Raw genomic sequence first — 24,659 nt, 5'->3', positions numbered from 1 at the left:
TTTTAAACAAGCAAATGCAGGTAGAGCACTTAGATTAGTACTTAATACAGTTAGCCTTGATAAGTCTTTCATAAGCTATTAAAGTAAGATTTCTTAAACAACAAAAGCTCATAAAAAAGAATGAAATATTGCCATTTGCAGCAATATGGATGGACCTAGAGAATGTTATGCTTGGTCAAGTCAGAGAAAGACAAATGCTATATGATATCACTTATATATGGAATCTAAAAAATAATACACATGAATCTATATACACAATAGAAACAGACTCACAGACATAGAAAACAAACTAGTGGTTACAAAGGGGAGAGAGACAAATTAGAGGTATGAGAGTAACAGACACAAACTACTATACACAAAATACATAAGCAACAAACATTTACTGTATAGCACAGGCAATTATATCCAATATCTTGTAATAACCTATAATGGAATATAATCTGCAAAAAGAATGAATCACTGTGCTGTATACCTGAAACTAACACAATGTTGTAAATCAACTATACCTCAATTAACAAAAAAAAGAAATACACTGTATTTAGCCTTAACTTTATCTAATAAGTCAGTTATATAACTTCAGTTTGCTAAGGAAATGTTCTTGATGAGCCGGTCTAAAGTTGCTATCAACAAGGATGCCTAAAAATACCAGAAATTTGTAAATGATAAAGAATAAAAGCAAAATGTTTCTCTAACAGCTTTAGACTATATCCTCAGTAATGTTTCCTTAGTGAGATAAAGTTATCTAGCTAAATAGATTAAGCCTGAGTGCAGTACCCTTTTATTAATACTCCCTATATTTGTAATTAGAAATTTTTATAAAATATCTTGGAATTGAAGATAGAACATGTATCCTCTCATTTGAAAATCAAGGTAATTGGAATTATATTTCATAAATTTTGAGTTAGAAAAGACTCTTAAAAGTTACCTCACCAAAAAAAAAAAAAAAGTTACCTCACCCAATTTCCCCCCTAGTGCAAGAATCTACAGCATCTTTGATAGGTGTTTTTCTGTCTTCGTTAAATGCTATCATTGACAAGAAGGTGTTTACCTTCACCCTTTCCATTGTTAAAAAATTGCTTGTTTTATATCTTTGTTTTGATAGCTTGCTCATTCTTTTGATGAACATATTTTGAGCATCTGTTATATGTTAGGCACTGAAAACTCAAAGGGGATTTTCCCTGCCATTCAGGCGCTCAGAGTCTTGTGAGAGACCAAAAAAACAAATTGGAAAACTGCAGTGCATTATGGTCTTAGCAGTGTCGTAAGAGTGTCATGGGAAGACAGAGGTGAAATACATCTAAGCCAGCCTAGGGCATTGGGATCAGAGAAGTTCTTGAGATGATTACTGAACCAAGACTTGAAGGGTAAGTGGAGCTTAGCTGAAGGAAGAAAAGGGAGTGGAAAGTTACTGGCAGAGAGTTCAGCATGAAAAAAAGACCTGGAGCAATCAAAGGGACTACAAGCAGTTCAGTTCAGTATGGCTGGACTCTCGACAAGTTCCAGGCTAGGAGCGTCAGAAGATGAGGGCAGAGGAGTAGATAAGCCAGATCAAGGAGGGTCTTATATGTAGTTTAAAGACTTGATCCTGTAGGCAATGGGACGCTCTTGAAAAGAGTAATTAATGGAACAAAATCATGAAGGTAAGTAAAAGGGATGAAATTAAGGGCAGAGGTGGTCAGGTTGATCCTGAGGAGGAGAAAGAACTTTCAGTTATACTGAAATACCCTGCCAGATAGTTCAGTGCATAAAACATTACATTATGAGAGTTCCTCTCAAGTTGATATTTTGCTAACATAGTACTGAATGCATGATAGTATATATTAATAGCATAATAAATTCACTTTGATTCTATCACCAAGAGAATGTGTGACTCATGACAGGCAAGTGGCTGGGCTCTGGAATTCTCGGTACCTCTGCATTCACCACTGGTCAGAGAACTAGTCAGTTACAAGTATCCACTCTATGTTATTAGTACTGTCACTTCAGTGAAACATCAAGTGCAAGAGAGAAATAGATCCCTTTAGACTTGATTTGCTCTTGATCGCTGACTTCTTTCCTTTCTTTTTTCCCATTTTGTCCTTAGGTGCTGTTGATGGGTAAAAGTGGGTCTGGTAAGACCAGCATGAGGTCTATTATCTTTGCAAATTATATTGCAAGAGACACACGTCGCCTTGGTGCAACAAGTAAGATGTTTTATCTTATTGTAAAGTCAGGTGATCTTAATAATTCGCATAACACACTTGGTTGCAGTAACTTGGGGATGCAGAGATTGACAGATTTGTTTCTGAGCATGTTTCCTTTTTTTTCATTCCTTCTCAGAAGGATGTAACCTAATTCTGGTTACTACTGCTTGCTCTCTTGGGGAGGTTCTTTCCTTTCTAGGTTGGTTACCAAATGGGATAACCTTGTCCAACTTCGTTTTTATCCTGCTCTTTCTCAACAAGCATAGGGGTCCTTTTGTTTGTTCACTTTTTAGGAGGGGGAGGGTGTTTGTTTTTAATAGTTATTATATAAACAGAAATTAATTTATAGGCATTAACAAGCATAACATTAAAATCTAAGATTTTATAAAGCTGTAGTCCTAGTCTTCATTAAAAGGTAAATTGTTGGGTTTGGGAGGCTGTCAGAGGGAGGTTACCCAGATCTGTACTCTGCTACTTCTCTTCCTGGATACATATAGATGTTTTCTTTGGAGTTACAGCTTTGACTTGAGAAATGTTTCCTTGCCCTTTATGGTTTGAATGTTAAATCTGGTTTCTTAGTATAGGCTAGTTGGGCTGCCATGGCTGCCAGTTCAGTGGATCTATGCTCCTGGGAGACCCTTTCAGTATTTAGGCTATAACGCCTTTTCATTTTGTAGCACCTAAGGGTTTCTGGATTCTTCCTTGGTCCTTGGCCTCTAGGTGACGAAACCACTGCTCTACCTGGCTTTCAAATTTTCCTGATCTGGGTTGCTAGCATCTTGGACACTTTTAGGGACAAGCCACCCACTACTTCATAAGGTATCTCTGGTTTCAAGAACAACAAACATTTTTAAAACACCCTATGTTCCAGAACCTAGGATACAAAAGAGAAGGGAACCTCATTTCTGTTCTTAACATGCTTGGAGTGTAGAATAGACTCATAATTAGGGAAGCTTTAATGATTAGAAAGTTATTTCTTAGAGCCCTGAATCTATTTCCATTTATTTTTGTTAGCTGGTACCCTTTCTGTTCTCTTGAGCCTATGCAAATATTTTAGTATGATTAATGTCTCAATCTATCCTAGCCATTCCTTGCCTCCCAAATCTTATCTTCCTTAAGTTAAATATCTCCAGCTCCTTCATCTATTCCTCGTTTGACATCATTTTGAAGCATTTTTAAGGACTTGTTAGAATATGTCTATATTTTTTAGTGATGAGACTTAAATGAAGATGTGGTCTAATCAGAGCAGAGTAGGACTGTTACATCTCTTGTTCTATAGGCATCACACTACTGTTAGCACAGTCTAGCCCCTACTCTCCTGTGGAGCAGCCTTCATCATACTGAGTCATACTAAAAAAAAGAAAATTCCTTTTCACATATATTTTTATTAAAACAACATATCCTCCTTCTGATTCTTGTGAAGTTAATATTTTGAACCTAAGAATAAATGCTTATCTCTATTAAATTATTCAGTTTTGATTGTTTTAGCCCATGAAAGGTTAACTTAATTCCAGAACAAGTTACTATCTCACTGGGCGTCAGTTTCCTTATCCATAGAAAAGGGGTTGGATCCTATTTTCATTTTAGCTACTTATTCTCTCATTTGATATGTTAGCAATCCTTCCTAGCTTTGTGCAGTTTGTACACTTGATAAGCATCTCATCTAGTTTTCATCTAAGTCATTTATCAAAAATTTTGGTCAGGACAGGGTCCTATGGCCTGTTGTGCCTCAAGAGACTTCCTTCTAGAAAGTACCTGTCCAAACTTCTCCCTGTTTTGTATTTTAATTTTTTTCTATTTTTCCAAGTTTAATATCTAGACCTAATAATCACATGGTTTCAGTAGATCAGAGGAAGCTAATGTTTATTGTATGGTGTTTTATTTACTTTAGTTCTCATATTAACTTCATTTTAATAGGTGAAGAAAGTATGACTTAGAAGTTAAGGTCACGCAACTCATAAGTGTTAGAGCTAGAATGTCAATCTATGCTCCTGCTTTATTCATTGTTCTACAGCCACAATTCCTGGCAGACTTCTTTCTGTTTATGTTTTAAATTCTGCACATTTCATTGATGTACTTTTTTCTAGTCCAATTAATATTTTTGTTTTTAGCTAATCAGCAGAGTGGATTGACTACCTAAGTCTGGTGAATAGTCTTAAAACCCAAATTTCAGAGCTAGTCAAGCTATTTAATAGTTTTGAAATAATCTAGCAGATTTGTTAAAAAGTTATGAACAGAATGTTGCAAATTATATGAACCCTGTACATGAAGCAGGCCATTTGTTTTAACAAGTGTTTTTCTGGAGCCTCCTGTGGATGGGACAAGGCTCTTGACCTTAAGAATATCTCAAGTGGATCTTTATCAATAATACTTTGTTAGCAAGTGCTGTATTTCTTAAAGGTGATAAAAGTATACTTCAAAATATTATGTTGGCCTGATGCTTTAGTGTATCACTAGCTAGTTTGTCATTGCTGAAGAAAGGTCTTGGTTCTACTTGCTAAACTTATAGACTAATTAAAAATACATATAGTGTATTGATTTTTACTTAACTATTTTTGTGAAGTTGCTGATTTTCTTTAAAAGTAGTGAAAGAGTACTTATTCTAAAATATTATATCACCTTGAAGGTTTTAGTGTTTCTCTAGTTTGTCATTGCTGAAAAAAGTCCAGGTTCATTTTGTTAAACTTAGAGTGTACTTTGTTTTGAAATTTGAAGTAAGGATACAGAATGGTGGTATTCATTTATCAGGGGGCTGTTAAAATGTGTTTGTTGGAATAGTAAACTTGTCGATAAAAATGTGATTATGAAGTATTTTAGTCTCAAACACTGTTGACGGCTCCAAGATTTCCTGCCTTCTCAAAATTCTCTGATCCCTTGGCTTTTATTTAATGCTTTATTACCCTGGTTTTATTCCTTTATCTTTAACCATCCCTTCCTTTTAAAAAAATGAATATTTTCTTCTTTCTGCCCCATAAGTGTATGTGATTTCCCAAAGCTCTGTTCTTGGTTCTTTTCAGTTGCTGTTGTGATAGCAGGACAGGAAGATTAGGAGAGCCAGAGGGCCCTATAGGAGACCTGAGACTAAAGAGGGAGGCAGAAATTGGGGGTTAGATCATAAAATGCCCTGTAAGCCAAGTCAGGTTGTTTAAACTGAGGGTAGAAGGCAACCCTTAGAGAGTTTCAAACAGAAAAGTAATATGGTCAGATTTCAATATTTTTAATTTTCAATTTTAATTAGAAAAGTAATACTTGTGAAAGATTCAAACATTGCAGAAGTGTAGAAAGTCTACTCTGTTCCTCATTCTCAGGCCTACTTCCTAGGGACAACCACCATTAGTAATTTGAGGTTATCCTTTTGGCCTTATGTTTTCTGGGTATATACAGTAATATATAGACAGAGACATGTTATTTTTTTTTCTTTTTAAAGAAGAATGAAATAAAATCTGCACTGTGGAGAGATCATTATACCTGTAATATAAAGGATAGTTTGGAGGGAGGCAAGGGAAGAAACAGATTGACAGATTAGGGGACTGTTTTTAGTAGACCAGGTAAGAGATTATAGGGGCTTAACTTGGGTTAGGGTGGTAATAGTGGATGTGGTGAAAAGTAAATGGATTTGGGATATTTAAAAGGTAGAGTCAATATGACTTGCTGGTAGGTTTGGGGGGAATGATGGGGGAAAGACTGGACTCAAGGATGAAACTTAGTGTTTGGCTTAGGCATCTGGTTAAATTCACTGAGTTAAGGAGGACTGAAAGAGGAATAGATTTTGTGGGAAGAATGGGCAGATGATGAGTTATATTTGGATACATTGAGTTTGGGATACTTGTGGTTTATGCAAGTAAAGATGTCCAGTATATGATTCAGAAAGGGAAGAGAGAAATCTGTATTATAGATACATGTTTATGGATTATCAGTATCCAAATGGTAAATAAGATGATATGAATTGATTAGCTTGCTTGGCGGAAAGAATACATAGAGAGAAGAGTAGGTGGCCAAAGATGGAATCCTGAATAACTCCAGCATTTAAGGGACAGAAAGAAGAATAGGAGCCTGTGAAAGAGGACCTGCCAGAGAGGTTATAGGTAATGCTCTCAGAGGCCAGGAGAAGAGAATTTTTTGAGAAGAGAGTAGTCAACAGTGTCATGCTGCAGATAGTAAGACAAGGACTAAAAAGTCCATTGGATTTGGTAATGGGGCCATTGGTCACTTGATGAGAGCAATTTCTATGATATGGGAGTAGAAACCAGATTTCTATCCCATGTGCTCCATATCTAAACAGTCGCTGAATCCTGTCACTTCTTTTATTATTGTCTTTCCCTTTCTCAGTAGCACTTCTTTCCATTTTTTTTTAGTACTAGACCGTTTACATAGTCTTCAAATTAATAGCAGTTTGAGCACCTACTCTCTCGTAGACTCTGTTGGAAATACAAAGACATGTAAGATATGATTCCTTTTCCAAGGAGGGGGAAGTAAAGGGGAGAAGGGAAGTAGTTTGAGCACCTACTACGTGCCAGGCACTTGATGTATAATAATTCCTGTAATCCTCACAGTAATGTGAGGTCAATAGTATGCCTCCCACCTTTTTTTTAACAGAAGAGGAAACTAATACTCAGAGGTTAAGTGACTTACCCAAGGTCACACAGAGAGGTAGAGCTGATATTTGAACTAAGAACTGTTTGACTCCAATGTCCATGTTTTTTTTAAGTAATGCTTTGCTGCTTATGATCTAGTTTATGAGAAGATAAAATTGCACAAAAGTTAGATAGCAGTCAATTTAAGCAACAGCTGCAAGGTAGTCGTAGAAGAAACACCACTGTGTGATGTTTAACTGTTACATAAATTGTAAAGATGATAATTGCTAGACTTTGAGAAATTTCCAGGATAAGAATTTTCATTATTGTTCCTTGTGATTTTTAGTGCCTGGCAGAGAGTAGATGCTTACTAAATGTTTAAATGAATTCAGAGGGAGTGATGATGGTAAGTGGGGGTGGCCAGGTAGGGCTTTTAGAGGAGGTGGGATTTAAGCTGGGTCGTAGAAGATGAATCTAACTTTGGAAGAAAGGTGGGGAGGACTTTCTAGGCAGATGGACACAGTAAGCAAAGGGTGGGGAGGGAGGTGTAAGGCAGAGGTCGCAAACAGGCAGCCCGTATGCTGGATAAGGCCTGTAGATGTGTTTTGTTTGGCCTATGTAATGTTTTAGAAAAATTGGAATTAGCTATCAATATGTAAAAGTTTCCATAAAAAATCTGGATTTCCTACTACTATTGAAAAATTTAAAGATCTGGTAATCCTGAGCCCACGTTCCTGCATGGCAAATGAGCTAGAGCTGTGTAACTGCTACCCACTCCATCGTCCCCTTGGGTGGATATTTACTCTCCATACGTGATCAACTTCACTCTTGTACGTTTACCGGCCTGGCTCCTATTAGCAAGTTTGCGACCCCTGATGTAAGGTATGTTGGAGGTTGGGGTGGTAGAGGGGTTTGGGAGGACTATGAATAAACCAAATTGGACTGGAGCGAAAGGCTTTGTTAATATGAATCATTGGGGAACATAAAGGTATATTGGAAGCCAAATTCTGAAGGACCTTGAATGCCCCACGTGTAGGTATGGAGGAGCCATTGAAAGTTTTTTGAATGGGGAGTGACATGTTCAAAGTAGTGTTAAGAAGATGAATCTTGCAGTAGCCTATAGGATGAAGTAAAGTGAGTAAGGCTTCCTGGTGGGAGGTAATTATGGAGCTACTGTAGTTGTATAGGCTTGCGAAGGTAAGGGCCTTCCTTAATGTTAGTAGCAGGTTGTAAAACAAAGAGTGGAATTGAGAGAGATTGCAAAGGAATAGCAATGAATTGAATGTGGACAGAGGAGTCAAAAATGACCCCCTCAAAATGGGAAAATGGTAGGGTCATTAACCAAAATAGGAAATCAATAGAGGGAGCAAGTTTGGTTATGTTTTATGTTTGTTTTGTATTTGGTTTTTGTTGTCTTTTTTTAATTTTTAAATTTTTTGTGGAGGGTGTTTATGGGTCAGAAAAGAGCTATTAAATGGTATATGTCTCTGTCTTACATGTTGAAATTTTAACAGTATTATAATTGGAGATTGTTTCTGCTCTAAGCACTAAAACAACTAAAAAGTAAAACGACTTACGTGAGAGCCAGTTCTGTAGCTCAGGGTAGTTTAGGTGCCCACCTTGCCACTAAACCACACCACTAAGCTGAAAATCACCTTCTTGTTGTAGCTTTGAGCATTTCACTCCACTTTGGTCCTTCTAAATTCCATGGGTTAGCACGTTGCTTATTTTGAGTTTCATCTCGCATGCTACAATTACTAGATTTGTCATGTTTGTCTTCCAGTTGATGTAGAACATTCTCATGTTCGATTTCTGGGAAACCTGGTATTGAACCTGTGGGACTGTGGTGGGTAAGTACCATCTGCTTAATTCTTCATGAGGCAAATGTCAATAATCATGGCATGTAGTATAACAGCACAGAGAATACATTAAAGTAACTATCATTTGTAATAGCTACATTAGATAGAAATTACTTCAGAATTGGCCCTTGATTAAATAAAGATCTCTGACTTTCATGTCACTGTGAAAATGCCCTCTGTATGTGACATGTTTAAGCAGCACTCACACAAGCTGTATCTAGGTATCTGTAGTATGGGATCGAACATTCTTCTCTTTTTCTGGTGAAGAAATTAGGTTTCTATCTCAGGTGGCCTAACATCAGTCCTGAGCTCTTAGCCATCACGCCATACCGCCTCATTCTTTGTTATTTCAATAATTATCTCCAGGCAGTCTAAGCACTGTTGATTGGACCTCAGTTCTCCAGCTGAGTTTCCCACTGTTGGAGGAATAGGAGACAGTTTCTCCTCTCATGTCCAGGACACTTCCAGAATATCCTATCATAAATACACATTCACTGTGCATATGGTGCTCCCTTGCATCTCTGTACTGAAGCAGCAATATGTAGTGCACAGTGGTTAGGAGCCTAAGCTATGGAGTTAGATTGGGGTTTGTATCTCAGCTCTGTTAGCTGTGTTATCTTGGATAGATCATTTAAACTCTCTGAGCTACAGTTTCTTCATCTGTACAATAGGAATAATGATAGTACCAACTCGTATGGTTGTTTTGATGATTAAGATTATATATATGTATATATATGTGTGTATATAATATATACATTATATATATATATATATATATATATATATATAATCTCAAGAGCACCTACAAAATAAATGAATGTTATAATTAGCTCAGTGTCTCCCAGCTCCTCGTATAGAGACAGCCATGGAGTAGGTGCTCAATGAATATTTGTTGAAAGAATAACAAATAAGAAAATGACTTCCTTATTGCTAGCAGATGGATAACACCCTAGTAGCTTTCTCCATGTAAATCCTTCCTCAGTATCATTGCTTCCAATTCTGTAATCTGTGTCAAGAGATTAGTTCAAGTCCTTTGCTTTTAGGCACTAACGTTATTGTCATTTTTACAGATAAGGCACAGCTACTTAATACCAAAGTATAGGACTAGAAGCTAGGTTCATGATTTTTTTTAAAGGAACTGCTGTTTATTGAGAGCATGCTATATGCCAGGTTTCATGCTAGATTCTTTCCTGTAGGAAAGAAAATCTATAGATTTTCAGGATAGCCTTCAGAAATGTAGAAAACTAAATTCACCAGAAACCCCCACCCCAGTTCACTGATTATTCTGGTTTTCTAGAAATCTATTCAACATTCATTCAGCAAACATCTATTGATCACCTACCATGTACCACACAGTGAGCAAAGCATTGAAAGTTACACCATAGTAGATTAACATACACAGTATTTGGTGGCTATGACAAAAACCTTCAAAGTAAATATAATCTTTTTTCTTTCCTTTATTTATTTAGTTGTTTTATTTTTGTCTAGTTTTTAAGATTTAATTTTTGTTGAGGTAACATTGGTTTATAACATAAGTTTCATGTGTACAACATTATATTTCTACTTCTGTATATTTTACAGCATGCTCACAACCAAAAATTTAGTTTCTATCCATTCATCAGCATACAGTTGACCACCTTTACCCTTTCTTCCCTCCCCGCTTACCCTTTCCCTCTGGTAACCACTACTCTGTTCTCTGTATCTATGGGTTTGTTTTGTTTTATTTTATTTATTGTTTGTTTGTTTTTTTATATCATGGGTGAGATCATATGGTATTTGTCTTTGTCCATCTGACTTATTTCACTTAGCATAATACCCTCAAGATCCATCCATGTTGTTGCAAATGGCAAGTTTTCATTGTTTTTATGGCTGAGTAGTAGTACATTGTATATAGATACCACATCTTTTTTTTTTCCTAGTACAGTACTTTACTTCTTTAGAGCAGTTTTGGATTCACAACAAAATTGAAAAAAAAGTATAGATATTTCCCATTACCCCCTGTCTCCACACGTGCATAGCCTCTCCCATTATTAACATTCCCCATCAGAGTGATACATTTGTTACAAGTGATGAGCCTACATTGACACATGATTATTACCCAAAGTCTATAGTTTACATTAGGGTTCATTCTTGGTATTGCACATTCTATGTGTTTGGACAAATATGTAATGACATGAATCCACCATCATAGTATCATACACAGTAGTTTCACTGGCCTAAAAATCATATGTGCTCTGCCTATGCATCCCTCCCTCCACCCTAACTCCTGGCAACCATTAATCTTCTTAAAATCTCCATAGTTTTAACTTTTTCAGAAGGTCATAAAGTTGGAATCACACAGTGTGTAGCCTTTTCCTATTGGCGTCTTTTTTTTTTTTTTTCCTTATTTTCTTTTTGGCTGCACCACGCAGCATGTGGGATCTTAGTTCTCTGACCAGGGATTGAACCCATGTCCGCTGCATTAGAAGCATGGAGTCTTAACCACTGGAGCACAGGGAAATCCCCATATTGGCTTCTTTCACTTACTAATGTACATTTTTTAATATCTTTATTGGAATATAATTGCTTTACAATGATGTGTCAGTTTCTGCTTTATAACACAGTGAATCAGTTATACATATGTCCCCATATCTCTTCCCTCTTGCGTCCCTCCCTCCCACTCTCCCTATACCACCCCTCTTGGTGGTCACAAAGACTGAGCTGATCTCCCTGTGCTATGCGGCTGCTTCCCACTAGCTATCTGATTTATATTTGGTAGTGTATATATGTCCATGCCACTCTTTCACTTTGTCCCAGCTTGCCCTTTCTCCTCCCCATATCCTCAAGTCCATTCTCTGGTAGGTCTGTGTCTCTATTCCTGTCTTGCCCCTAGGTTCTTCATGACCATTTTTTCCCCTTAGATTCCATATATATGTGTTAGTATACAGTATTTGTTTTTCTCTTTCTGACTTACTTCACTCTGTATGACAGAATCTAGGTCAATCCACCTCACTACAAATAACTCAATTTCGTTTCTTTTTATGGCTGAGTAATATTCCATTGTATATATGTGCCACATCTTCTTTATCCATTCATCTGTCGATGGACACTTAGGTTGCTTCCATGTCCTGGCTATTGTAAATAGAACTGCAGTGAACATTTTGTTACATGACTCTTTTGGAATTATGGTTTTCTCAGGGTATATGCCCAGTAGTGAGATCGCTGGGTCACATGGTAGTTCTATTTTTAGTTTTTTAAGTAACCTCCATACTGTTCTCCATATTGGCTGTACCAGTTTACATTCCCACCAACAGTACAAGAGGGTTCCCTTTTCTCCACACCCTCTCCAGCATTTATTGTTTGTAGATTTTTTGATGATAGCCATTCTGACTGGTGTGAGATGATATCTCATTGTAGTTTTGATTTGCATTTCTCTAATGATTAATTATGTTGAGCATTCTTTCATGTGTTTGTTGTCAATCTGTATATCTTCTTTGGAGAAATGTCTGTTGAGGTCTTCTGTCCATTTCTGGATTGGGTTGTTTGATTTTTGATATTGAGGTGTATGAGCTGCTTGCAAATTTTGGAGATTAATCCTTTTTCAGTTGCTTCATTTGCAAAAATTTTCTCGCATTCTGAGGGTTGTCTTTTCGTCTTGTTTATGGTTTCCTTTGCTGTGCAAAAGCTTTTAAGTTTCATTAGGTCCCATTTGTTTATTTTTTTTTAATTTCCATTTCGCTAGGAGGTGGGTCAAAAGCATCTTGATGTGATTTATAGCATAGATTGTTCTGCCTATGTTTTCCTCTAAGAGTTTTATAGCATCTGGCCTTATATTTAGGTCTTTAATCCATTTTGAGTTTATTTTTGTGTATAGTGTTAGGGAGTGTTCTAATTTCATTCTTTTACATGTAGCTGTCCAGTTTTCCCATGACCACTTATTGAAGTGGCTGTCTTTTCTCCATTGTATATTCTTGCCTCCTTTATCAAAGATATGGTGACCATATGAGTGTGGGTTTTTCTCTGGGCTTTCTATCCTGTTCCACTGAACTATATTTCTGTATTTGTGCCAGTACCATACTGTTTTGATTACTGTAGCTTTGTAGTATAGTCTGAAGGCCAGGAGCCTGATTCCTCCAGCTCCATTTTTCTTTCCCAAGATTGCTTTGGGTATTCGGGGTCTTTTGTGTTTCCGTATAAACTGTGAAATTCTTTGTTGTAGTTCAGTGAAAAATGCCACTAGTAGTTTGATAGGGATTGCATGGGATCTGTAGATTGCTTTGGGTAGTAGAGTCATTTTCACAATGTTGGTTCTTCCAATCCAGGAACATGGTATATCTCTCCATCTATTTGTATCACCTTTAATTTCTTTCATCAGTGTCTTATAATTTTCTGCATACAGGTCTTTTGTCTCTTTAGGTAGGTTTATTCCTAGATATTTTATTCTTTTTGTTGCAATGGTAAATGGGAGTGTTTTCTTAATTTCACTTTCAGATTTTTCATCATTAGTGTATAGGAATGGAAGAGATTTCTGTGCATTAATTTTGTATCCTGCTACTTTACCAAATTCATTGATTAGCTCCAGTAGTTTTCTGGTAGCCTTTAGGATTCTCTATGTATAGTATCATGTCATCTGCAAACAGTGACAGTTTTACTTCTTCTTTTCCAATTTGGATTCTTTTATTTCTTTTTCTTCTCTGATTGCTGTGGCTAAAACTTCCAAAACTATGTTGAATAAGAGTGGTGAGAGTGGGCAACCATGTCTTGTTCCTGATCTTAGTGGAAATGCTTTCAGTTTTTCACCATTGAGGACGCTGTTGGCTGTGGGTTTGTCATATATGGCCCTTATTATGTTGAGGAAAGTTACCTCTATGCCTACTTTCTACTGGGTTTTTATCATAAATGAGTGTTGAATTTTGTCAAAAGCTTTCTCTGCCCCTGTTGGATGATCATATGGTTTTTCTCCTTCAATTTGTTAATATGGTTTATCACATTTATTGATTTGCATATATTGAAGAATCCTTGCATTCCTGGGATAAACCCCACTTGATCATGGTGTATGATCCTTTTAATGTGCTGTTCGATTCTATTTGCCAGTATGTTGTTGAGGATTTTTGCATGTATGTTCATCAGTGATATTGGCCTGTAGTTTTCCTTTTTTGTGACATCTTTGTCTGGTTTTGGTATCAGGGTGATGGTGGCCTCGTACAGTGAATTTGGGAGTGTTCCTCCCTCTGCTGTATTTTGGAAGCGTTTGAGAAGGGTAGGTTTTAGCTCTTCTCTAAATATTTGATAGAATTCACCTGTGAAGCCATCTGGTCCTGGGCTTTTGTTTGTTGGAAGATTTTTAATCACAGTTTCAGTTTCAGTGCTTGTGATTGGTCTGTTCATATTTTCTATTTCTTCCTGGTTCAGTCTCGGAAGGTTGTGCATTTCTAAGAATTTGTCCATTTTTTCCAGGTAGTCCATTTTATTGGCATATAGTTGCTTGCAGTAATCTCTCATGATCCTTTGTATTTCTGCATTGTCAGTTGTTACTTCTCCTTTTTCATTTCTAATTCTGTTGATTTGAGTCTTCTCCCATTTTTTCCTTGATAATCTGGCTAGTGGTTTATCAATTTTGTTTATCTTCTCAAAGAACCAGCTTTTAGTTTTATTGATCTTTGCTATCATTTCCTTCATTTCTTTTTCATTTATTTGTGATCGGATCTTTATGATTTCTTTCCTTCTGCTAAGTTTGGGGTTTTTTGTTCTTCTTTCTCTAATTGCTTTAGGTGTAAGTTTACATTATTTATTTGAGCTGTTTCTTCTTTCTTGAGGTAGGAATATATTGCTATAAACTTACTTCTTAGAACTACTTCTGCTGCATCCCATAGGTTTTGGGTCATCACGTTTTCATTGTCGCTTGTTTCTAGGTAGTTTTTGACTTCCTCTTTGAATTCTTCAGTGATCTATTGGTTATTTAGTAGTGTATTGTTTAGTCTCCATGTATTTGTATTTTTTACAGGTTTTTTCCTGTAATTGATATGTACTCTCATAGTGTTGTGGTTGGAAAAGATATTTGCTATGATTTCAATTTTCTTAAATTTACCAAGGCTTGATTTGTGACACAAGATATGATCTATCCTGGAGAATGTTCCATGAGCACTTGAGAAGAATGTGAATTCTGTTGTTTTTGGATGGAATGTCCTATAAATGTCATTTAAGGCCATCTTGTTTAATGTATCATTTAAAGCTTGTGTTTCCTTAGTTACTTTCATTTTGGATGATCTGTCTTTTGGTGAAATGGGGTGTTGAATTCACCTACTAAGATTGTGTTACTGTCAGTTTCCCCTTTTATAGCTTTTCATAGTTGCCTTATGTATTTAGGTGATCCTATGTTGGGTGCATAAATATTTACAATTGTTATATCTTCTTCTTGGATCAATCCCTTGATCATTATGTAGTGTCCTTCTTTGTCTCTTGTAATAGTCTTTGTTTTAAAGTCTTTTTTGTCTGATATGGGAATTGCTACTGCAGCTTTCTGTTGATGTCCACCTGCATGGAATATCATTTTCCATCCCCCGACTTTCAGTCTGTATGTGTCTCTAGGTATGAAGTGGGTCTCTTGTAGACAGCATGTATACGGGTCTTGTTTTTGTATCCGTTCAGCCAGTCTGTGTCTTTTGGTTGGAGCATTTAATCCATTTATATTTAAGGTAATTATTGATATGTATGTTCCTAATACCATTTTCTTAATTGTTTTGGTTTTGTTATTGTAGGTCTTTTCCTTCTCTTGTGTTTCCTGCCTAGAGAAGTTCCTTTAGCATTTGTTGTAAAGCTGGTTTGGTGGTTCAGAATTCTCTTGGCTTTTGCTTATCTGTAAAGATTTTAATTTCTCAATCAAATCTGAATGAGATCCTTGCTGGGTAGAGTAATCTTGGTTGTAGCTTTTTTCTCCTTCATCACTTTAAATATGTCCTGCCACTCCCTTCTGGCTTGGATAGTTTCTGCTGAAAGATCAGCTGTTAACCTTATGGGTATTCCTTTGTGTGTTACTTGTTGCTTTTCCCTTGCTGCTTTTATGGTGTTAGGGTCTAATTTCATTCTTTTCCATTTAACTGTCCAACTTTCCTAGCACCACTTATTGAAGAGACTGTATTTCTCCATTGTGTATCCATGCCTCCTTTGTCATAGATTAGTTGACCACAGGTGCATGGGTTTATCTATGGGCATTCCATCTTGTTCCTTTTATCTATGTTTCCCTTTTTGTGCCAGTACCATATTGTCTTGATTACTTGTAGCTTTGTAGTATAGTCTGAAGTCAGGGACTCTGATTCTTCCAGCTCTGTTTTTTTCCCCACAAGACTGCTTTGGCTATTCGGGGTCTTTTCAGTCTGCATACAAATTTTAAGATTTTTTGTTCTGTTTCTAAGAAAAATGCCATTGGTAATTTGATAGGGATTGCATTGAACCTGTAGATTGCTATGGGTAGTATAGTCACTTTCACAGGATTGATTCTTCCAATCCAAGAACGTGATATGTCTCTCTATCTGTTGGTATCATCTTTAATTTCTCTCATCAGTGTCTTATACTTTTCTGCATACAGGTCTTTTGTCTCCCTAGGTAGGTTTATTCCTAGGTATTTTATTCTTTTTGCAGCAGTGGTAAATGGGAGTGTTTTCTTACTTTCACTTTCAGACTTTTCATCATTAGTGGATAGGAATGCAAGAGATTTCTGTGTATTAATTTTGTATCCTGCAACTTTCCCAAATTTATTGATTAGCTCTAGTAGTTTTCTGGTGGCATCTTTAGGATTCTCTATGTATACTATCATGTCATCGGCAAACAGTGACAGTTTTACTTCTTCTTTTCCAATTTGGATTCCTTTTATTTCTTTTTCTTCTCTAATTGCCGTGGCTAGGACTTCGAAAACTATGTTGAATAATAGTGGTGAGAGTGGACATGCTTGTCTTGTTCCTGATCTTAGAGGATACGCTTTCAGTTTTTCACCATTCAGAATGATATTCGCTGTAGGTTTGTTGTATATGGCCTTTGTTATGTTGAGGTAGGTTCCCTCTGTGTCCAGTTTCTGGAGAGTTTTTATCATAAATGGGTGTTGAATTTTGTCAAAAGCTTTTTCTGCATCTATTGAGATGACTATATGGTTTTTCCTTCTTCAATTTGTTAATATGTTGTATCACAGTGATTGATTTGCATATATTGAAGGGCCCTTGCTCCCTGGGATAAATCCCAGTTGATCATGGTGTATGATCCTTTTAACATTTTGTTTGATTCTGTTTGCTAGTATTTCATTAAGGATTTTTGCATCTATATTCATCAGTGGTATTGGTCTGTAATTTTCTTTTTTTTGTAGTATCTTTGTTTGGTTTTGGTATCATGGTGATGGTTGCCTCATAGAATGAGTTTGGGAGTGTTCCTTCCTCCATAATTTTTTGGAAGTGTTTGAGAAGGATGTGTGTTATGTCATTTCTAAATGTTTGATAGAATTCACCTGTGAAGCCATCTGGTCCTGAAGTTTTGTTTTTTGGAAGATTTTTAATCAGTTTCAATTTCATTACTTGTGATTGGTCTGTTCATATTTTCTGTTTTTTCCTGGTTCAGTCTTGGAAGGTTATACCTTTCTAAGAATTTGTCCATTTCTTCCAGGTTGTCCATTTTATTTGCAAAGGGTTGCTTTTAGTAGTCTAAGGATGCTTTGTATTTCTGTGGTGTCTGTTGTAACTTGTCCTTTTACTTTTCTAATTTTATTGATTTGTGTCCTCTCCCTCATTCTCTTGATACATCTGGCTAATGGTTTATCAATTTTGTTTATCTTCTCAAGGAACCAGCTTTTAGTTTTATTGATTCTTGCTATTGTTTTCTTTGTTTCTATTTCATTTATTTCTGTGCTGATCTTTATGATTTCTTTCCCTCTGCTAACTTTGGGTTTTGTTTGTTCTTCTTTGTCTGGTTCCTTTAGGTGTAAGGTTAGATTGTTTATTTGAGATTTTTCTTATTTTTTGAGGTAGCCTTGTATAGATATAAACTTCATTCTTAGAACTGCTTTTGCTACATCCCATAGGTTTTGGACCATCGTGTTTTCATTGTCATATGTCTCTAGGTATTTTTAATTGCTCCTTTGATGTCTTCAGTGATTTCTTGTTTATTTAGTAACGTATTGTTTAGCCTCCATGTGTTTGTGTTTTTTATGTTTTTTCCCCTGTAATTCATTTCTAATCTCATAGCATTGTGGTCAGAAAAGATGCTTGCTATGCTTTCAGTTTTATTAAATTTACTGTGGCTTGATTTGTAACCCAAGTTGTGATCTGTCCTGGAGAATGTTTCGTGTGCACTTGAGAAGAAATTGTAATCTGCTGCTTCTGGATGGAATGTTCTATAACTATCAATTAAATCTATCTTGTCTATTGTGTCATTTAAAGGTGTTGTTTCCTTATTTATTTTCATTTTGGATGATCTGTCCATTGGTGTAAGTGAGGTGTTAAAGTCCCCCACTATTATTGTGTTACTGTCGATTTCCTCTTTTATAGCTGTTAGCAGTTGCCTTATGTATTGTTGTGCTCCTATGTTGGGTGCATATATATTTATAATTATTATCTCTTCATGTTGGATTGATACCTTGATTATTATGTAGTGTCCTTCCTTGTCTGTTGTAACATCCTTTATTTTAAAGTCTATTTTATCTGATATGAGTATTGCTACTCCAGCTTTCCTTTGATTTCCATTTGCATGGAATAACTTTTTTCCATCCCCTCACTTTCAGTCTGTATGTGTCCCTAGGTCTGAAGTGGTTCTCTTGTAGACAGCATATATACGGGTCTTGTTTTTGTATCAATTCAGCCAGTCTGTGTCTTTTGGTTGGAGCATTTAATCCATTTACATTTAAGGTACTTATCGATATGTATGTTCCTATTACCATTTTCTTAATTGTTTTGGGGTTTTTATTGTAGGTCTTTTCCTTCTCTTGTGTTTCTTGCCTAGAGAGTTCCTTTAGCATTTGTTGTAAAGCTGGTTTGGTGGTGCTGAACTCTCTCAGCTTTTGCTCGTCTGTAAAGGTTTTAATTTCTCCATCAAATCTGAATGAGATCCTTGCTGGGTAGAGTAATCTTGTTTGCAGGTTTTTCTCCTTCATCACTTTAAATATGTCCTGCCACTCCCTTCTGTCTTGCAGAGTTTCTGCTGAAAGATCAGCTGTGAACCTTTTGGGGATTCCCTTGTATGTTATTTGTTGTTTTTCCCTTGCTGCTTTTAATATGTTTTCTTTGGATTTAATTTTTGATAGTTTGATTAATATGTGTCTTGGCATGCTTCTCCTTCGATTTATCCTGTATGGGACTCTCTGTGTTTCCTGGACTTGATTAACTCTTTTCTTTCCCATATTAGGGAAGTTTTCAACTATAATCTCTTCAAATATTTCCTCAGTCCCTTTCTTTTCCTCTTCTTCTTCTGGGACCCCTATAATTCGAATGTTGGTACATTTAGTGGTATTCCAGAGGTCTCTGAGACTGTCCTCAATTGTTTTCATTGTTTATTCTGCTCTGCTGTAGTTATTTCCCCTATTTTTTCTTCTAGGTCACTTATCTGTCCTTCTGCCTCAGTTATTATGCTGTTGATTCCTTCTAGAGAAATTTTAATTTCATTTATTGTGTTGTTAATCACTGTTTGTTTGCTCTTTAGTTCTGGGTCCTTGTTACACATTTATTTTCTCCTTTCCATTTCCAAGATTTTGGACCATCTTTACTATCATTACTCTGAATTCTTTTTCAGGTAGACTGTCTATTTCCTCTTCATTTGTTAAGTCTGGTGGGTTTTTGCCTTGCTCTTTCATCTGCTGTGTGTTTCTCTGTCTTCTCATTTTGCTTAAGTTACTTTGTTTGGGGTCTCCTTTTCACAGGCTGCAGGTTCGTATTTCCCGTTGTTTTTGGTGTCTGTCCCCAGTGGCTAAGGTTGGTTCAGTAGGTTGTGTAGGCTTCCTGGTCTAGGGGACTAGTGCCTGTGTTCTGGTGGATGAGGCTGGATCTTTTCTTTCTGGTGAACAGGTCTACATCTGGTGGTGTGTTTTGGGGTGTCTATGTCCTTATTATGATTTTAGGCAGCCTCTGTGCTAATAGATGGGGTTGTGTTCCTGTCTTTCTAGTTTTTTGGCATAGGGTGTCCAGCACTGTAGCTTGCTAGTCATTGAGTGGAGCTGGGTCTTGGCATTGAGATGGAGATCTCTGGAGATTTTTGCCGTTTGATATTACGTGGAGCTGGGAGGTCTCTTGTGTACCAGTGTCCTGAACTTGGCTCTCCCACCTCTGAGGTACAGCACTGACTCCTGGCTGGAGCACCAAGAGCCTTTCATCCACACAGCTCAGAAGAAAAGGGAGAAAAAACGGAAAGAAAAAAAGAAAGAGGATAAGGTAAAATAAAGTAAAGTAAAATAAAATAAAGTTATTAAAATAAAAAATAATTATTAAGGAAACAATTTTTTAAAGTAAAAAAAAAACGGACGGACAGACACCTAGGACAATATCACATACAGAAGCATACAGATACACGCTCACAAAAAGTGAAAAAGGGAAAAAAATATATACATCGTTGATCCCAACATCCACCTCCTCAATTTGGGATGATTCGTTGTGTGTTCGGGTATTCCACAGATGCAGGGTACATCACGTTGATTGTGCAGATTTAATCTGCTGCTCTTGAAGCTGCTGGGAGAAATTTCCCTTTCTCTTCTTTGTTCGCACAGCTCCCAGGGTTCAGCTTTGTATTTGGACCTGCTTCTGCCTGTAGGTCACCTGGGGGCCTCTGTTCTTCGCTGAGACAGGATGGTGTTAAAGGAGCAGCTGATTCGGGGTCTCTGACTCACTGAGGCATGGGAGAGGGAGGGGAACGGAGTGCTGGTTGAGCCTGCGGCGGCAGAGGCCAGCATGACGTTGCACCAACCTAAGGCGCGCCATGTGTTCTCCCGGGGTAGTTGTCCCTGCATCACGGGACCCTGGCTATGGCAGGCTCCCAGGACGGGAGGTGAGGATAGTGACCTGTGCTTTCATGCAGGCTTCTTGGTGGCTGCAGCAGCAGCCTTAGCATCCCATATCTGTCTCTGGGGTCCACGCTGTTAGCTGCGGCTCGCGCACATCTCTGGAGTTCCTTTAAACAGCACTCTTAATCCCCTCTCCTCATGCACCAGGAAACAAAGAGGCAAGAAAAAGTCTCTTCCCTCTTTGGCAGCTCCAGACTTTTTCCTGGACTCCCTCCCGGCTAGTTGTGGTGCACTAGCCCCTTCAGGCTCTGTTCATGCAGCCAACCTGAGTCCTCTCCCTGGGTCCTGAGCTCTGAAGCCCAAGCCTCAGCTCCCAGCCCTCACCCGCTGGGGCGGGTGAGCAGGCAAGCCTCTCGGGCTGGTGAGTGCTCGTTAGCACTGATCCTCTGTGCGGGATCTCTCCACTTTGCCCTTCGCACCCCTGTTTCTGCGCTGTCCTCGGTGGCTCCAAAGCTTCCTCCCTCTGCTCCCCGCAGTCTCCGCCCACGAAGGGGCTTCCTAGTGTGTGGAAACCTTTCCTCCTTCACAGCTCCCTCCCATTGGTGCAGGTCCCATCTTTATTCTTTTGTCTGTTGTTTCTTTTTTTTTTTTTTTTTTGCCCTACCCAGTTACATGGGGAGTTTCTTGCCTTTGGGGAGGTCTGAGGTCTTCTGCCAGAGTTCAGTAGGTGTTCTGTAGGAGTTGTTCCACATGTAGATGTATTTCTGATGTATTTGTGGGAAGGAAGGTGATCTCCGCATCTCACTCTTCTGCCATCTTGAAGCTCCTCCTCCGATACCATATCTTTTTCATCCGTTCATCTCTTGATGGGCACTTAGGTGGTTTCCATATCTTGGCTATTATAAATAATGCCGCAGTGAACATAGGGGTGCATGTATCTTTTCAAATTAGTGTTTTCATATTCTTTGGATAAATACCTGGAAGTGGGATAGCTGGATCATATGGTAGTTCTATTCTTGATGTATTTTTACATTTTATTTATTTATGTATTTTTTTCGGCTTTGTTGCTGCACACGGGCTTTCTCTAGTTGCATCAAGTGGGGGCTACACTTCTTTGTGATCCATAGGCTTCTCGTTCCTGTAGCTTCTCTTGTTGCGGAACGTGGGCTCTAGGCATGAGGGCTTCAGTAGTTGTGGCTCACAGGCTCTAGAGTGCAGGCTCAGTAGTTGTGGCACATGAGCTTAGTTGCTCCATGACATGTGGGATCTTCCTGTACCAGGGATCAAACCTGTGTCCCCTCCATTAGCAGGCAGATTCCTCACCACTGCACCACCAGGGAAGTCCATATTTTTTATTTTTGAGGACTCTCCATATTTCTTCCATAGTCGCTGCACCAATTTACATTCCCACAAACAACATATGAAGGTTCCCCTTTCTACACTTGTTATTTCTACACTTGTTATTTCTTGCCTTTTTGATAATAGGCAATCTAAGGGGCGTAAGTCAGTATATTATTGTGGTTTAGATTTACATTTCCATACTAATCAGTGACATTTAACATCTTTTCATGTGCCTGTTGGCCATCTGTATATCTTTGGGAAAATTTCTATTTAGCTGCTCTTCCCTTTTTTTTTTTTTTTTGGTACGTGGGCCTCTCACTGTTGTGGCCTCTCCCGTTGTGGAGCACAGGCTTCGGATGCACAGGCTCAGCGGCCATGGCTCATGTGCCTAGCCGCTCCGTGGCATGTGGGATCTTCCCGGACCGGGGCACAAACCCATGTCCCCTGCATCGGCAGGCGGACTTGCAACCACTGCGCCACCAGGGAAGCCCTGCTCTTCCCATTTTTTAATCAGGTTGCTTGTTTTGTTGTTGATGAGTTTGTATGAATTCTTTATGTATTTTGGATATTGACTGCTTATCAGATATATGATTTTCAAATATCTTTTTCCATTCAGTAGGTTGCCTTTTTGTTCTATTGATGGTTTCTTTTGCTATGCATAAGCTTTTTATTTTGATGTAGTCCCATTTGTTTATTTTTGCTTTTGTTTCCTTTGTCTGAGGAGACATATCTAGAAAGACATTGCTAAGACTGATATCAAAGAGCATACTGCCTATGTTTTCTCCTAGGAGTTTTATGGTTTCAAATCTTGTGTTGAAGTTCTTAAACCATTTTCAGTTATTTTTTTCTGTATGGTGTGATATTGGTCTAGTTTCACGTTTTTGCATGTCACTCTTCATTTTTTCCAACACCATTTATTGAAGAGACTATTCTTTCTCCACATGTGTTCTTGCTCCTTTGTTGTAAATTAATTATCCATATATGCATGGTTTATTTCTAGGCTCTCAATTCTGCTCCTTGCTCTGTGTGTGTTTTTCTGCCAATACCATTCAGTTTTGATTACTGTGGCTTTGTAGTATATTTTGAAATCAGGGAGTGATGTACCTCCAGCTTTGTTCTTTTTTTCAGGATTGCTTTATCTATTTGGGATCTTCTATGTTTCCATAAAAATTTCAAATTTTAGGATTATTTGATGTATTTCTGTGATAAATGTTGTTAGAATTTTGATAGGGATTGCATTCAGTTTTTATGTTGCTTTGGGTAATAGAGACATTTTAACGATACTAATTCTTCTAATCCAAGAGCAGAGAATATCTTCCCATTTATTTGTTTCTTCAATTCCTTTCATCATTGATTTATAGATTTCAGTGTACAGTTCTTTTTTACTTCCTTGGTTAAATTTATTCCTAGGTATTTTATTCTTTTTGTCACAATTATAAATGGTATTGTTTACTTAATCTCTCTTTCTACTAGCTCATTATTGGTGTATAGAAATACAACAGATTTTTGTATATTGATTTCATATCCTGCAAAGTTAATGTCTTTGTTTCTTATTTCTAATAGTTTTTTTTGGTGGAGACTTCAGGATTTTCTATGTATAAAATCATGTCATCTACAAATAGTAACAGTTTTACTTCTTTCTTTCCAATTTGGATGTCTTTTATTTCCTTTTCTTGCCTAATTGCTCTTGCTAGGACTTCCAATACTATGTTGAATAAAAGTGGCTAGGGTGGGCATTCTTGTCTTGTTCCTGATTTTAGAGGAATAGCTTTCAGTTTTTCACCATTGAGTATGATGTTAGCTCTGGGTTTTTCATATATGGCCTTTATTATGTTGAGGTACATTCTTTTTATATCTACTTTATTGAGAGTTTTATCATAAAAGTGTGTTGAATCTTGTCAAATGATTTTTCTGCAGTTACTCAGATAATCATATGATTTTTATACTTTATTTTGTTAATGTGGTATATCACATGGCTTGATTTGCAGGTGTTGAACCATCCTTGTATAACTGGAATAAATCCCACCAGATCATGGTGCATGATGCTTTTAATGCATTGTATTTGGTTTGCTATTATTTTATTGAGGATTTTTGCATCTATGTGCATCAGAGATATTGGCTTGTAATTTTCTTTTTGTGTGTGTTGGCTTTGTCTGGTTTTGGTATCATGGTAATGTAGGCCTCATAAAATGAGTTAGGAAGTGTTCCCTTCTCTTCAGTTTTTTGGAGTAGTTTGGGAAGGATAGATATTAAATCTTCCTTGAATGTTTGGTAGAATTCATCTGTGAAACCGTGTGGTCCTGGACTTTTGTTTTTTGGTAGCTTTTCGATTACTGTTTTAATCTCTTTACTAGTGATCAGTCTATTCAAACTATTTCTTCATGTTTCTGTCATAGAAGGTTGTATGATTCTAAGAATTTGTCCATTTCTTCTAGGTTGTCCAATTTGTTGGAATATAGCTGTTCATAGTATTCTCTTATAATCCCTTGTATTTCTGTGGTATCTTTTGTTACTCTTCTCTTTTGTTCCTGATTTTTTAATCAGGATTTTCTCTCTTTTCTTCTTTGTGAGTCTAGCTAATGGTTTGTCAGGTTTTTTTATTCTTCAAAAGAACCCACTGTTAATTTCATTGACCTTTTCTCTAGTCCTTTTAGTCTCTATTTCATTTATATCTGCTCTGATCTTTGTTATTTACTTTCTTTTACTGATCTTGGGCTTTGTTCTTCTTTTTCTAGTTCCTTTAGGTATAAAGTTGTTT

At 37.3% G+C, this 24,659-nt stretch overlaps 1 protein-coding gene across 4 annotated transcripts in view; it reads left to right on the top strand.

The window, feature by feature from the left end:
* The window catches only part of RRAGB (Ras related GTP binding B), a 50,734-nt gene that overhangs the window by 2,173 nt on the left and 23,902 nt on the right, over window positions 1-24,659 (top strand). For 3 of the 4 annotated variants that reach the window (XR_016391360.1, XM_022563602.2, XM_022563600.2), the window contains exons 3-5: window positions 2,084-2,183; window positions 6,539-6,622; window positions 8,541-8,607. Coding sequence is in view for 3 of the 4 variants with exons in the window: in XM_022563602.2 (XP_022419310.1) it covers window positions 2,084-2,183; window positions 6,539-6,622; window positions 8,541-8,607 (251 nt within the window). In the remaining variant the exon portion in view is untranslated. The remainder of the gene's footprint in view (window positions 1-2,083; window positions 2,184-6,538; window positions 6,623-8,540; window positions 8,608-24,659) is intronic. The other variant, XM_022563601.3, reaches the window with a different exon arrangement.

This window comes from Delphinapterus leucas, chromosome X (genome assembly GCF_059928025.1).
Source record: "Delphinapterus leucas isolate spDelLeu-1000000601 "Yukka" chromosome X, BTC_Dleu_Yukka2, whole genome shotgun sequence".
In the NCBI taxonomy this organism is placed as follows: Eukaryota; Metazoa; Chordata; class Mammalia; order Artiodactyla; family Monodontidae; genus Delphinapterus; species Delphinapterus leucas.
Note: the sequence above shows the minus strand (reverse complement) of the source record. Positions and strands in the feature narration are given on the sequence as shown.